Source organism: Sinohyriopsis cumingii, chromosome 1 (assembly GCF_028554795.1).
Source record: "Sinohyriopsis cumingii isolate HCF-2022 chromosome 1, ASM2855479v2, whole genome shotgun sequence".
Lineage (NCBI taxonomy): Eukaryota > Metazoa > Mollusca > Bivalvia > Unionida > Unionidae > Sinohyriopsis > Sinohyriopsis cumingii.
Genome location: NC_142961.1, coordinates 64,397,915 through 64,413,184, shown reverse-complemented (window position 1 = coordinate 64,413,184; position 15,270 = coordinate 64,397,915). Strand labels below are relative to the sequence as shown.

The window sequence follows — 15,270 nt, the reverse complement described above, 5'->3', positions numbered from 1 at the left end:
AATTTTTCTAGCGCGGCAACATCCTTAATTGTGGCCCCTGTATCTTTGACTCGATTAGCCCATGTTGTTATTTTATTTTTTCTGATCTCAGTTAGACCATTTCCACGTGCTGCGTTTTTAAAATGTTCCATTACTCGCTCAGCTACACAATTTAACACCACTGATGTTTTCATTGGCGTGAGTTTATCTACACTTGGTTTCTTTATCGGATATATTCCGTAAACGACTGCAGTTACTGGATACGATCTGGCGTAATACGGTATATCAACCCCCGTCAACATTCCTGGTCTAGAATTATTGCTCAACAAAATAGTTTTCCTTTTAATGTCAAGGATAGGATCATTTTTATCACGGATAATCCACGTGTCATCGTCGTTTTCGTTGACCACTTTGACAATAAATTTTATCTGTATGAAATATCTTCTATCGTCGAGATACCCAATTATGTTACGCGCGATTGTATCGTTCATGGTAGCATCAATGATAACGCTCGCGTCGGGGATAATTTTATATGTCGACCACACATGTGCGGCACCATCACGACGAAACTCTTCCTTGGCATTCTTGATAACACCAAGCAGTTCCTTTAACTCTCTTCGTCGACGATCAGTGGTTAACCGGTCAAGATCGAATCGACCGCCTGCGGGTTTTATTCTGGATAGTCTTTCAAAACTCATTATTATAATTAAGACAAGTATTTAAATAGACAAAAATATTATATATAATGAACGAAAACTCAAAGAGTTTCTCCGGCGATGCTAGCATCGCTCATGCAAAGCATTTCTCTGGTGCGCCCGCGCACTCATGCAAGTGGATCAAACTAAATTCATCAGCGCCGTGTAGCAGACGTTGCAGAGGCGAATACTGTGGACAACATGCTCAACAGGTCCGCGGTGGGAGTCTAGGACCGATACCGTGTATCAGATGCGGCATTGGAGTACGAGGAAAAACGCAATTATGTTCAGCGTGTGGGGGGAAACGCTATCGAGAACTAAAACGGTATTATGATAAAAAAAATCCAGACTCGAACACGTTCTCGGAGCGTGATTACATAAATAAGTTTTCAGACAAATTATGAATTAGACAAATGATTTGCTTATAGTATAATGAATCAAGAATTCACCCCCGAACAAGAATTTGTTCCACATCCAACTATTCCAAATTATGAGGCAAACCGAGATGGCATAGTGAGAAACTACAGGCTGAGGAAACAAGTTGGTACAGTTGATAATTCTGGTTATTTAAGATTTACTGCCACGTGCTCAAAGAGGTATTTATGTCATCGTTTCGTCTATGAATGTTTCTTTGGAGTGATCCCTAAGGGTTTTGTCATTGATCACATTAACGGTAACATACTTGATAACTCTATAAACAATCTTCGCGTGGTCACTCAGAGCAAGAACTGCCTACTGGGTAACACAGGGCGTTGTAAAACAGTTGCAAGAAGAGCTATTAAATCTATAAACGCAATTACAGGTGAAGAAATTGTATTCCAGTCAATAAACGCCGCCGGTAGGTATTTCGGTATTTGTCCACCTTCTGTACAGCATGTCGCAACCGGGATCCACAAAACAGCATTTTCAAAGAAGCTCAAACAGAAGATTTCATTCTGTTATATAACTCTTATCGCTGACACAAACGACGATAACTCCTCCACGAGTGTGTAACGCTTTGCAGAGTTGTCGTCGTCAGAGGATTTGCTCCCCTGAGAAAGCCACCTTGATAAAATATTTTATCGAGTTCATAACATGTAATCATTTATTTACCGTAGAATATATATTTTTTTACAAACAATATCCTCGTTTTACTGAATATATCCGACTGTTTTGCTCTTCTGTGCTTGTTATATGACCGCGCTTAAGAAAACATACAATTAAAATATTTTAAACAAGTCCCGCCCACTGCTAGAGCGAATTTCCAACTCGCAAGTAACAGTTGGGTTATATACGAAATCGCTCCCTAAGACCTTTGGGTCGATCGAAAGTCAGCACGCGCAAGCAAAACCATAAATTTAATCCGCCAATGGCGGGTGTTTTTACACCATCCAATGGTCGATTCAATGGATGGTTTTGCTCTGCTGCTGACCGTAGAAAATGACCCACCTGTATGTTTGTGTCGTCATAGGATAAGGTCTTAGGATAAGTTAGGATAAGATTACATGTTCATTGTGCCTTTACTTGCTGTCATACTCGAATCAGAGGTAAAGGTTGTCTGTTCTGTACCGTCTCTTAGGATAAAATTACATGTTCATTGTACCTTTGCTTGCTGTGATACTCGAATCAGAGGTAAAGGTTGTTTGTGTTGTCAAATAAATGTTTGCCGGGCCTGCTAGAGAACTCGATCCTAGAAGCCAGGGCTGTCTCGTCTTGTAAATAAATGTGCCTCTGAGTCACTTGGCAGTCAGAGGGGTCCGTCCTTAGGATAAGTTACGTGTTATATGTTTGTCCTTGTCAATTCACTAAACACGTCTTCTTGAGCCTATAGAACGTTATTTGACGATCTAGAGGCTTGCAGGGGATAAAGTGTTTCGTGTTACATGTTGTATTGTCATGTCGGAAGCAGTCCTCGTGGGGTTCTAGAACGTTATTTGACGATCTAGGCCCTTGCAGGGGATAAATGTTTCCGACTGTCTCGTTTTGTTTTGGAAAGCTAGCGTTTCTCATGCAAAGTGTTTCTATTAAAAATATAAAAATATATAATAATATGAATCACGAAAATATAAATACCATACTTGTTGAAATTAAAGAATTACAACAGCGAGGTTTTAATATTTTACTAGACACTGAAACAATTATGTCAGATTTTGAATCCTTGAATGAGCTATCACAATCGGGGAAGAACAATCTCCCTGCGTGTTATAGGTTCATTAAGGGTTTGCAAGATCGCATTTACAGATCACTTGCCGGGATAACTGAAAATCAGGTATCTGAATTTATTCCACTGTGCCGTGCAGTTGAGAAGATTCGTCTTGTATTGTCAAGCGAGTATGAGACTCGAAAATTAATTAGCACCAGGGTGAGACGGTTAAAAGGTTATATAAAGAATCTAGACACGGAAATGCCTTGCATTTCTGACGAAAATACTAGTATTTGCGACTACGAGGCCGACAAGGAAGTATAAACCGCCGCGTGTGACTCACAGCACAAAGTGAAAGTAGAACCTGAGAACGCTAGCCCCCCCCGGAAACTCAAAGAGTTTCTCGAGTGTAAAGCACATTTCCACGGGTAAAAAAAAAAGTGTATTATTTTTTTTGCCCTTGGAAACTCAAAGAGTTTCCCAAGTGAAGGGCGCTTTCAGATTTTCAGGATTTGCTTAAGCGTTTCAACATCAATACAGGAATGAGAATAGTTCATAATCTGTTCTCGTTGACACCAAACTATGATCATATGATTTTGCTGTAGCTCTGTTAATTGTGACGACGTTAACAAGAAGTCTTCGTCACCATACACGTCAATAACTATTTTAACGGGGAAATACTGTTCTGGGAATGTCTGTATTTGAAATGCGGTTTTTATTGCCTCGTAAAGAATTTGCTTATCATGAATATGAACTCGTGCATGAATGTACTCGGGTTGATACATTATACACAACCGTTTTTTTTTAAATGCGTGCTAGCACTTTCAACGATAACTTATGCTGGTTTTGATAGGGTATTTGCACGATAAAATGACGAAAATGGATCAATGCAGAAAAAAAAACTATTATAAATATTATGGATCCCTTGACTTAGGACTTCACCAGTAAGTTTATACTAACAGTCTCGCCACGCAGGTCCAACAACCCCCCCCGTTGGTCGGTGAGTTTGAAATTTATCGTTGACAACCACGGGTTATGACACCGTAGATAGACCGGATTGATTGGTTCTTGCACAATCAGAAAACCAGGGGGGTCTCTTGGTGTGAACGTATACAGGATAAACCCCTGTTGTGCCGTCGTAGTATCTGATGCGCTGTAACTGCCATCGATGACGTCACATACAAGATTGACCGCAATAACATCTGTGATATTTACGATCCCGGGTGAGATGTGTCTGCCATCGGATGCTGTACTGTTGTCGTGTCTTAAAATAACAGGTTGTGGTTTTGTTCGCGTGTACGTGGCAGAAATATCTTCGAAAGATTCCGCGATGAGATCAGAGACTGATTTTCGTAGCGCAGGTGCGTTATATCCAGGAAATTTAAAATCTGGAATATCCTTCACGGGAATACCATATCGGGTTGCAAATTCTAATCTAGTTTGCTGTCCATATTCCCCCAAGACATTCCGAGGATCCTCCTTAAACGCATCCGGATCCCCGAGATCCAACAACAACTGAATTATTTTTAGATTTATGATTTCCATCGCGGATGCGAGTTTGTTTAGTTTTTCTATGGTTGTGATAATGTCACCGCGTGGTCTTGTCGTATCGGAAATATAATCTTGAAAATATCCCCGCAACAATTGTAGCTGTTGCTGATGTTCGGTCTTGATCGGAATAAAAAATTTAGATTCTATATCATCAAATTTGTAATTATCTGCAATGGGGGTTCCATCATCACGTGGAACCTGGACAATCCAAAAATTAAATATATCATTTGGTGGTCTAAGATCTCCTGTTTTTGTTAGTAATCTATCTGCAAGGGAAAAATAATTGCTGTACGCGAGGTCGTGTATTTCTTCCTTGGTGGTCTCGAAATCAGATTTTTTAGGTTTTGGTGGACCCGGTTCGACCTCGGGTCGTTTTTGTGGCCATCCTAATACTGTTCGAAGAGAGCTGCTATAAATATCCACGGCGTATTCCGGTGTTGAGATTTCAATGACCGCAGACAGAGTTGGTTCATGAGCTGTTATAGATATTTTGGCGTCCTTGCCGGTGATTCGTTTTATTTGGCGTTGTATCTCATTGTTGATTTCTTCGATCTGATAACTCCCAGTGGGTAGCGTAATTGTATCCCAGTCGAATTCGTCAGAGTCGGCTTTGGTTTTCCACGAAAACACAAACGAATTATTTGGCTGCTGACCGCCAAATGATTCCGCTCTGACATTAGGCCAGCTGTGATACGCACTGAGCTTCGACAACGCGATTTCGTTCACGGCAATTGGAGTTCGAAAATTAATGCTGAATTCTGGTGTCGTCGAGGACACTGAGATCATTGTGGTCCTTACCGGCGTTGTGTTTGTGACTATTTGTTGAAGCAGTTCCTGTGGCGTTGCCATCAGTGACATTATTTATTTGTTTAGTTTTCAAATAGTCATTGTACGCATCTGACATTAGTTTGAATTCAGAATCTGATATCAACGCGGCGTCGCTGGATTGCGCGTCTAACGATGATGATATCAGCGATGATAATTTCTGATATGCGGTCGTGGCTGTATTTAATTTTGTCGTGTAATCGTGTAATTTTGTGTTAGCACATGATGATATTTTTTTTGCTATGATGCCGAAAACTCCTGCCGTGGTTGTGGTCGCACAAACAGAGATCGTGGCAGCGACTACTGCAGTCACTGGAGTGACCGCTGATAGTATTACTCCCGCGGATGCAACAACGGCAGATACTGAATAAACCATAATATCCAGCACTGTTATGCGGCGCTTGTATTTTTTTACTTTTTGACTGGTTACTTCGATGACAGTTTTTAACTCAGATTGCCACTCACGGACTTGATTGTATCGATATTGTTGAGCATCTGGAAATCCTTCGGATTTCAACGTTGACATATTATTTAAAAATCGCTGCCGATTTTCAATTACGCGGTAACCAATTGAGGTGTTGAAGCGACGAATTCCAAACACCACCAGTAAGATGTTGCTGTTAAAGTATCGTCCTCGGCTACAAGCATAAATGCTTCCTCGGTTCCGCTGTTTAGTATTACGGTTACAACCCCGGAATACTTATCGGTGGAATGTCTCCAAGGATATCTTGTAAAGATTTCAAATTTAGCGGCTGAAAACACAGACAACCTGTAAACACCGGTGGCTCTTGCTGTATATTTGAAAGTGCTATTTTGTCGTGACCATGTTGCGAATCCCGATGATATCGTGAATACGATGTTGGTGATATGCCCGGGAGTAACTCCAACGGGGACTTTAATCAGACTGGTTTTGTTAACGATCTCAGGAATACCCGATACGATATCCTGCTGTCTTTGTTTGATCGTGTTAATGTCGGTCTTTACATCAGCGAGTTTCACATCGACGACTGGAGGAGTTCCAAAGAACTTATCCACGGTTTCACTAGTTTTTTGCAAGTTTCTTTGGAGTCTTTTAAACCCGTTCACGTGAACATCATACTCTGACCGCAACGTGGCTAGTTTATCATCAACGGTGTCTACGTATTGTTTGTTTGCGGCATCTTCGAGACCTTCCGGATTTTTTAGAACGGTTATTTTGTTGCCGTTCATGCTGAGTTCTCCTGTCATTGTGTCACCGGCTTTTTTCACACATTTATCAACACCTTTATCAATACTGTCTTTGATGCTTGCGATTGATATGTTCGAGTCCTTGATCCGGCCGTGGTCACTAAATGCAACGAAGTTATCCTTGGTAGCTCCAAGAACTTTGCGAATTATGTCATTGAACTTAATGTTGCTCGTTTTTAGTTTTCCCTGCTTGTCCTGAAAAACAGCAACTTCATCTGGGTCAACTCCGGCTAAATTCAAAAGATTATCGACTTCATCTCGGGTCGCATATTTTGAGAGATCAACATCTGTGCTTGGTTTGACTTTTCTTGTGAAAGGTCTTCCGTAAATATCCACCATTATTCTTATTGCTGTTTTTCAAATGCGTGAGAAGTCCTTTGGACTTCCAGAAATGCTAAGCATTGGAAACGCTAGCGTTTCTCGATGCGGTATATTCATGCACTACTCGATGCGGAGACGTTGCTGGATTTCTTGAGATCGCATCGAGAACATTTAAAACCTCGTTCCCACAAATGGGCGGATCAATTAATGTTTGTGTTGGTAGCGTCGACTGCCACACTGGAACATTATAAAATCTGCTGTTGAGAGTGCGAGGCACTCCGCGGACATACTTGAGAAACTCAACTGGCGGTGCTAAACCGTACGAATCAAAATAGATAATTCCACGTGGATCGATCGCGTAAGCAACCCAGTGAGTTCCCGGACCGTCTTTGTTGTCGAGATTGATAATGCCAGTTTCTGGATTATTCGGCCGCGTCGGTAATTGATCTCGCATAAATACTCCTCTGAAATGTTTTATACGCAATTTTTTAACAGCATCGAGTAAATCAAAATTGGACGCTGGAAGCTTCAACGGCGTTAGAATTTTTTTGGATACCATGATGGTGGAGTTCCTGGTAGTCTTAGCCCTGATCCGCGAGTGGATCTCCCCTTTTTTTTCTTATACCCGTGTCCGGTTGCTTTCTTTAGTGCCATTCCAGCTGCGGTTCCAACTGCACCAAGTGCTGCTGCCTTTGCTACGGCTGGTGCTGCCGCGGCAATCAACGCCGGTATTGCTGCGAGAAGAGGAAATATTCCACCGGTTTTAGTCATGTCCTTGATAGCTGCAGCAGAGAAATTAAGTCGGACACCGGTTTTTGCTGTTAGTGCCTTATTAAAATGTTTAAGCTGAGTATTAGTCAACGACAATTTGTTTGGACCACCAACAAGTTGATCTCGTTTTAGTGTTATTGATGTCCCGCACGTGCTTGCGTTCTTTGATTGCAATTTCTTCGTTTGACCGGAAGTCAAGGTGACATTAACATGACTGTATGACATTATATCCTAAGTTTGATTTTAATTGCGTTACATATTCTCGATTGGAGCGTCAATGGCCCTCATTCGTCCGCCAACACCTTCAAGCAGCATTGCCTTATCGGAGAGTATGACAGCAATCGCTCTGTAACCACCAGCAGGAGCACCTACACGAGCTCGGAAATGTAGGTCGACAACAGATTGTTTAACCAGATCAAGATGTTCCAGCGAAAAGTAATAAATCGGATATAAACTCATAAAGTCTCGCTGTGATATTTGCAGGCCAGTGTCTACATTAAGGTCGCGCCCCATAAATGACATCAGACGATGATACGCGCGTGCGACACGATGATGTTCGAAATCTATTAATATATCCTCAGATGGCTCCTGATGCCCATTTATTCTCAACGAAACTTCAGAAACTCCAAGTGTATCAAATACCATTGGATTTCTTTCCTGATTATCTATTCTAGCACGGTATTGAAATGCAATGAAAATATGTCGTGGTGCTGATACTCCTTGTTGCGATGATATATGCCATGTAAACAACCCGCCGTGATCACCCTGAATAACGTCCGTGGTTGTTGTTTTCCAGGATAGCAGTGATTTACCGCCCGTGTCCATAAAAGACAACAGTCGTTGTTCTTCGGTGATTGACGGAGACAACACTGGCATCCACAACCACAGTTTAGTTAGTATTATTTGACCAGCGGCAACAGCAGCATCTCGCCAGATAGCGTCATTATCATCAGGTTTTCGCACAAGTACAACTGTGTGTTTGGCACCAAATATGACCTTGTGGACATCTCTGCAGAATCCAAAGATGTGAGACAATGGAATCACACCTGAGAACTCTTCATCTCCACTTAACATCGATCTACGTGTTGCAAAACCCAAATTAAAATTTTCGTTCATCGATGCAACTTCGGTACCACCAGCATTCATTGTTACATTCCTGTTCTCGGGGCTGTCGGTTATATCCTTTGCAAACATCATTGATGGTCCGGCTGATCTGGTGTAATCATCCGAGTATCTCGCCAACCCGAGAATTGTTGTGGCAACGTCGACGTTATCATGAATTGTTTCAATTTCTTTTCCATCTATCATATAAATAGCGGATTTAAATAACGCCATGATCCCGTTGTTAACAAATCCAACTCGGTCGCCGATTCCGTAGCCGGTGTTATCATTCTTTAAAAGCCTACCTTCAACTTCGATGAAGGCCTCAGCGGGCAAGAAGTATCTACTTGTATCCTGGACCTGTAGTTCAATTCTTCCGCGTTGGTTAGGATCACGTGCTTCATAAGAATAATATTGAAAATCACGTACAGAATCATCTTTAAGTACTGGTTTGGACATATCAAACGCGTCATTGGATTTTCGTGCAAACATTATTATTATTTGTGATGATCTAATTAAAATGTTATCGTCACCGGAAACCACTACCAGCTATCAAATTAGCAGTTACACTATCTTGCAACGCTTTGGAGGTAATTCCTGCTGTTGCGATCTCAGCTAATTTCTGATTTACGGCCTTATTTACTACGCTACTAACATTTGCCGGCATAGCTTCAGTGGATGGTAGTTTTACTGGCACCAACCTCTCGACTGGGGTTTTTTTTCGTATCAGCTGTGCTAGTCGATCCTTGATTGATTGAAATGCTTTTCCGGCAAGACTACCAACAGTGCCAATGGCTTTATCCTTGACAACATCAGCGGCTTTCATCGCGAATTGTTTTACTAACGGTCCAGCTTTCGGAGCGATTCTTGTGACTAAATCCCTAACAACATCACCGACTCCATCTCCGTAAACAACCTCGTATACTGGTAATCGTGAGTTTACTACTCTGACACTTCTTGGTCTGCGAAAAGAATCGTGTAGTATCATTTTATTTAATTATTGTTTCTCTAACTAAATTTATTAGTCGCTGTGGTAACCATCCGTGAGTTCATCAATGAGTCCCCGGTAAACGCCGATATCCATGATGCCACGCTGAAATAGTCTCTGACAGATATTTGCGGCTTCGTTTATAATTTCCGGAGAGTTGTTTCCGGCGCGTCTTCCTCCTATGAGAACTTCTAACCGTGATACGTCATTGACGATATTATCAGGGCAAGTAATGTGACCACCAAGACCACTACCTGTAGCTCCAAAGAGGCCGAGATCTCCGAGAACATCACTGCCTTCATCTGGACGCTTCTCTGGTGGCGGTGAATAGGGAGGAGGAGATCCTTGTTGTATACTTTTGTCAATTTTCTTCATTGCGCCTATAAGTGCTGAAAATTTTGAATCGTTAGATTTAACCGTTTTCTTGTCGTAGTATATACGATACACCCACTTAACAAAATTGTAATCAGCCGTGGACTTATATTTCTTGTTTAAAACTTTTTCTTTGTTGCGTAAACCCCCTAATATCAATTCAGGTAATTTTTCTTCTGGCGTATTTTTAAGGAATTTAATAAAACCCGGATCAAATCTCGCAGTTAGTTCAACAATTTCCTTTGCTGGTTGGGGTGTAGCAGCTTCGGAGACTTCAGCGACTTCAGCGACGGGTGGAGGCTGAGCTGCAGCGACGGGTGGAGGCTGAGCTGCAACTATGTCAGCCGGAAGATCTTGTAAAATCTTTTTTGTTTGCTTCGTTCTTTTTGCTATTTTTTGAGTCAACGGGATAATACCCAACTTTTCTCTCTCCTCCTCTTTAATATCGCCCCATATTGCCTTTTCAGCGGCTGTTGCGGCTTTTTGTGTAGCTGTTGTAACGGGTTTAAATAATTCTTCCGCGCCAGCTGCAAATTCGATTTTTGCTTCTTGTCTTGCTTGTAATTTTTCTCTGACACTATCACGGACAGGAATAAATTTTTTAATTGCTTCGAGTCGTTCTCGTGCTAGTCTAGATGCGCGAGATTCACCAATATTTGCCATTATTTATTTGTCCATGATTTAATTCCCCCGCATGGATTTGTGACAATAAATTTACACGACCCGCGGACACGATACCGCGTCGGCCTTGATACACTGTATGGTTAACATAAAAATGTTTTCTTGGAAACTCATTTCGTAGAGCAGCAGAGGGGGCGCAAACTACACCTAATTTTTCGATGATACCTCACCGTGGAAATTATGTCGGATACGAGTCGGATTTATTGAAGTAACTCGCGCGCCAGCGGAAATACAAAGCATTTTCAAGACATTTTTTTTTGTCTTGTTTTCTGAATAAAAGTGTTATTTCGTCGAAATAAGCCCTCTATCGAGAATAGTTTCCGTGAAAGGGGTATTTCGGAAAAGTATTTTGTAGGATTCGCCCCCCCTGCTGCTTTAATTATACATTAACTTGGTATGGTATCATAAACGGTATAAAACTTACACAACAGACAACCTGATTCCTAATATTATGTTCAAATTCACTCAAAATGTCTGATTAAACGGTTGTTAGGGGTTGGGCATAATTTATCTGGGTCCATTTTCCTGTGGGTGTATTTCTTTCTACCAGGCATAGACAACTAATTCAGTTGACATACACTGTTGACAAACACTAATATTTGGCCCAGCTATCAAAGACTTGCAAAACATGCTAATATCCAATTCTGGACCTATTCATGATGAAACTTCTAAAGCAATAAATATGATATACCACACCGGTAACTTCTGAGAAAAATTCTCAGGTTAAGGTAGGTACCTGCTAAAGAGTCTCCATAATTAAATCCCCCATGTGGCTTCAGTGATGAAATGAAATTGGCTTTAGATTCAATCCAGCTACTATGTACAATTTACCCATAAGCTTTTTCTGAAAAAATTAATTGCTTCCAGTAATTTCTTTCAACGGAAAGGCAACCATCATTATTTTCAATGCAGAATTTAAAATACCACCACACATAGCCTGCATCCATAGCTCACAGTAATTAGGTGCTACTGAACATTTGTATGTTAAAAAATAATTGTGCTTATGATCAGTCATCAAAATCTGAGTTTGAGTTTGCATTCAAGTATGGGAATTTTTTAATAAAACATACAGCCCAATATCCATTCAAGTAGGGGAATTTTTTAATAAGACATACAGCCCAATATCCATTCAAGTAGGGGAATTTTTTAGTAAGACATACAGCCCAATATCTATTCAAGTAGGGGAATTTTTTAATAAGACATACAGCCCAATATCCATTCAAGTAGGGGAATTTTTTAGTAAGACATAGAGCCCAATATCTATTCAAGTAGGGGAATTTTTAATAAAACATACAGCCCAATATACATTCAAGTAGGGAAATTTTTAAATAAGTCATACAGCCCAATATCCATTCAAGATGGGGATTGTTTTTACAAGACATACAGCCCAATATCCATTCAAGTAGGGGAATTTTTTAATAAAACATACAGCCCAATATACACTCAAGTAGGGGAATTTTTAAATAAGTCATACAGCCCAATATCCATTCAAGATGGGGATTGTTTTTACAAGACATACAGCCCAATATCCATTCAAGTAGGGGAATTTTTTAATAAAACATACAGCCCAATATCTATTCAAGTACGGCAAATTTTTAATAAAACATACAGGCCAATATACATTCAAGTAGGGGAATTTTTAAATAAGTCATGCAGCCCGATATCCATTCAAGTTGGGGAATTTTTAAATAAGTCATACAGCCCGATATCCATTCAAGCAGGGGAATTTTTAAATAAGTAATACAGCCCGATATCCATTCAAGTAGGGGAATTTTTTAATAAGTCATAAAGGCCAATATCCATTCATGTAGGGGAATTTTTCAATAAGTCATACAGCCCAATATCCATTCAAGTAGGGGAATTTTTAAATAAGTCATACAGCCCGATATCCAATCAAGTAGGGGAATTTTTTAATAAATCATACAGCGTGATATCCATCCAAGTAGGGGAATTTTTTAAAAAGTCATACAGCCCGACATCCATTGAAACTCCTTAAGATGAACACTTAGACTCAAATATTGTTACTTCAGATGGCACCATGTTTATTATTTGCATCAATTAACTTCCTAAATTAAATGCTTTCAATCTGAATACATGTACATGTATTGAAAATGTAAAAAGTTGAGATGCTTAATGACTATGGGATTTTATAATACTCACACTGTCCTCCTGGTAAGAATGTCATGACAAACCACCAGATGTTGAGTATGCTCGCATGATGAAACACATGGAGAAATGTCACTTGTCCATTCTTCTTCCTAAGGATCATTAATACTGTGTCCAGCAGTTCTATTGCCTTGGAAATGAAGAACCACCATAGTACCTTGGCCACCTTCAACAAATCAAGTGATGTATTTATCTGTACCCTAAACAAGTGTATTGATCAGTAGGATTCATTGTAACTAAGTTTTACTTTTACACCTTCAGTCCTTGAAAAAAATTGGTCTTTCATGTCACAGGATTATTTTTACCACTAGGTTTTTTTAAAGTGACCCTTCACTTTATGTGCATCAGATTCTTTCCTGTTGCTTAGCTTGGCTCTGCCCTCTAGTGACAATAAATTATTATTTAAATATTGTTATTATTAGCGGTAGTAGTAGTAGTAGTAGTAGTATTAATCATTAAGTTTTTTTACCACCTTCCTTTGTAATAAAGTGAACTATGTATCCAGGATGTAAAGCCTAAAGTGAAGAAAATGAATGCATCACCACATTTGGTACCCATTGAAACCAGCTGTTAGCTTGCATCCAAATTTGTGTACCTTGTTAACAGATACTTGATCCATCTTATTTCTTCTATTATTTTCTAGTTCTTTTTTAGTTTACACCACCTCATCATTATTCTGGTTCATTTTATTTATCTGTGCCAAAATGTAAATATTTATTGTTTTATGCACAGCTGTGTGTGTGTGGGTGTGTGTTTACACTTTGATTATTTATTAGGTTGCCATGCAAGTGTGTCTGGTACCTATTCATGAATGCTTATATCCACAAGTAGGCTGCATCTTTCAGGGGGTGGGGAGAGAAGAGAATATAGACTCAGTTGAAAGTGTACTGGGGTTGGTATGTGCAGGCAAGGTGATGGATGCCATAACCCAAAGACCCAGGTTCAAATCTCAGTAGGGGGAAAAATGAAAAATTTGATACATATTCTATAATATACTTTTCACTAGGAATCCTGCATATCCCAAAATGAAATGCTTGGCAAAGTTTGACTCTAATCTGTCCTTTGAGAGTTTGTGTGCTAAGATTAATTTTTACATCTAGGTATTATAAAGTGATACCCATTTAGCTGTCTTTGTTTTTCCAGCAAATGTCACTGTCAACTCATTCTTCACGTGGCAAGAAGCATTCTCTAAGGTCAATACAGCCATCAAGTTTAAAGACTGTACAAACAAATGGGTTAGAGAAACTAAGCCATCTGAAAACAAGAGTCCATCTATGGAAATGATGGTCTACTGGCTAAACAATTTTCCAGGAATCTTAGTGAAGTCCATTTTAACATCTTTAGTCTTTTATACAGAAAACAGAAGAAGAAACTCCAACATACCAATTTTGGTAAAATAAATGTTTTCTTACATGTCTGAATCAACATGCTTACAAGATACCTGTAAGTACACTACAAAATTCTTTGTAATGAACTTTTGACCTTGAACCTCATACCATGGACAACAAAAAATCATTGAACTTGTCATTGTCAATGCCAAGATACACCAACATGCCAAGTTTGGTTAAATCTATAATTAAAGTATATTGTTTATTATTTAAGTGGCATCATTCAGGGTATTGATCTGATATATGCACACATTGGGCTGGATAAATATTCATTCTTATTTGTTTGTATTATATGCATAATGTTTCCCCCACATCAAGTTGTTATTTCTGTGTGCCAGGACTTTTTCCCCCAACAACTTGCCTTATTTTAGGTTGCAAATGCCTATATTTTTTTGTTTCTTGAGGATGTTCCTTATATGCATTCAATTTTCTTTCAAAGAATTACTGCCACATTATGTTATGCTAGGAAAATATGAATAGAGAATCAAATCAATACTGAGTACAACCACATCAAGGATTTCACAGAGTAAGGAGTAAAAGTGTATAAAGGATGCTATTCCTGCAACTTTCTGTGTAGAATACATATAAAACCAGTAAAGCTAAAAAATTATTCTGCTAAAAAATTATTAAATCACCAAATTTCAAGCCATATGACTCGACTGACACCTTTACTTACTGCTTCATGGGTATTTATTTAAGAGAATTACTCACTTACAAAGCAGGTATCTTCAGTAACTGACTTGGCCTGATTCTCACGATTGGTCTATCATTACTGAAGTGTGTTATATTTAGTCATCTCCACAAATTACTTTTGAAGTTAGTAAAATCCTATGTGCTCAATCAGTAATCTATGAGATTTATGCTCTACTATCCTAAAAGAATTTCTTGGAATTCACAATAATGTTATGAGTCTATGCTCTTAAAACAAGTAACAGAAAAGAGTGAAAGACAACAAGCTTTGTAAAATTTAACAAATGTGATGTGATTTGGATTTTTAATGTAGCTTTAACAATTTTTCAGTCATATCGCTACGATGTCTGCAATGTGGCAGTTTATAGTGATGTCTAGCACTGGGGCATCATG

At 39.5% G+C, this 15,270-nt stretch overlaps 1 protein-coding gene across 2 annotated transcripts in view; it reads right to left on the bottom strand.

The window, feature by feature from the left end:
* The window catches only part of LOC149807005 (very long chain fatty acid elongase 2-like), an 87,832-nt gene that overhangs the window by 15,580 nt on the left and 56,982 nt on the right, over nucleotides 1–15,270 (bottom strand). For both annotated transcript variants that reach the window (XM_089960557.1, XM_089960564.1), the window contains one exon: nucleotides 12,794–12,965. In XM_089960557.1, coding sequence (XP_089816683.1) covers nucleotides 12,794–12,965 — 172 coding nt within the window. The remainder of the gene's footprint in view (nucleotides 1–12,793; nucleotides 12,966–15,270) is intronic.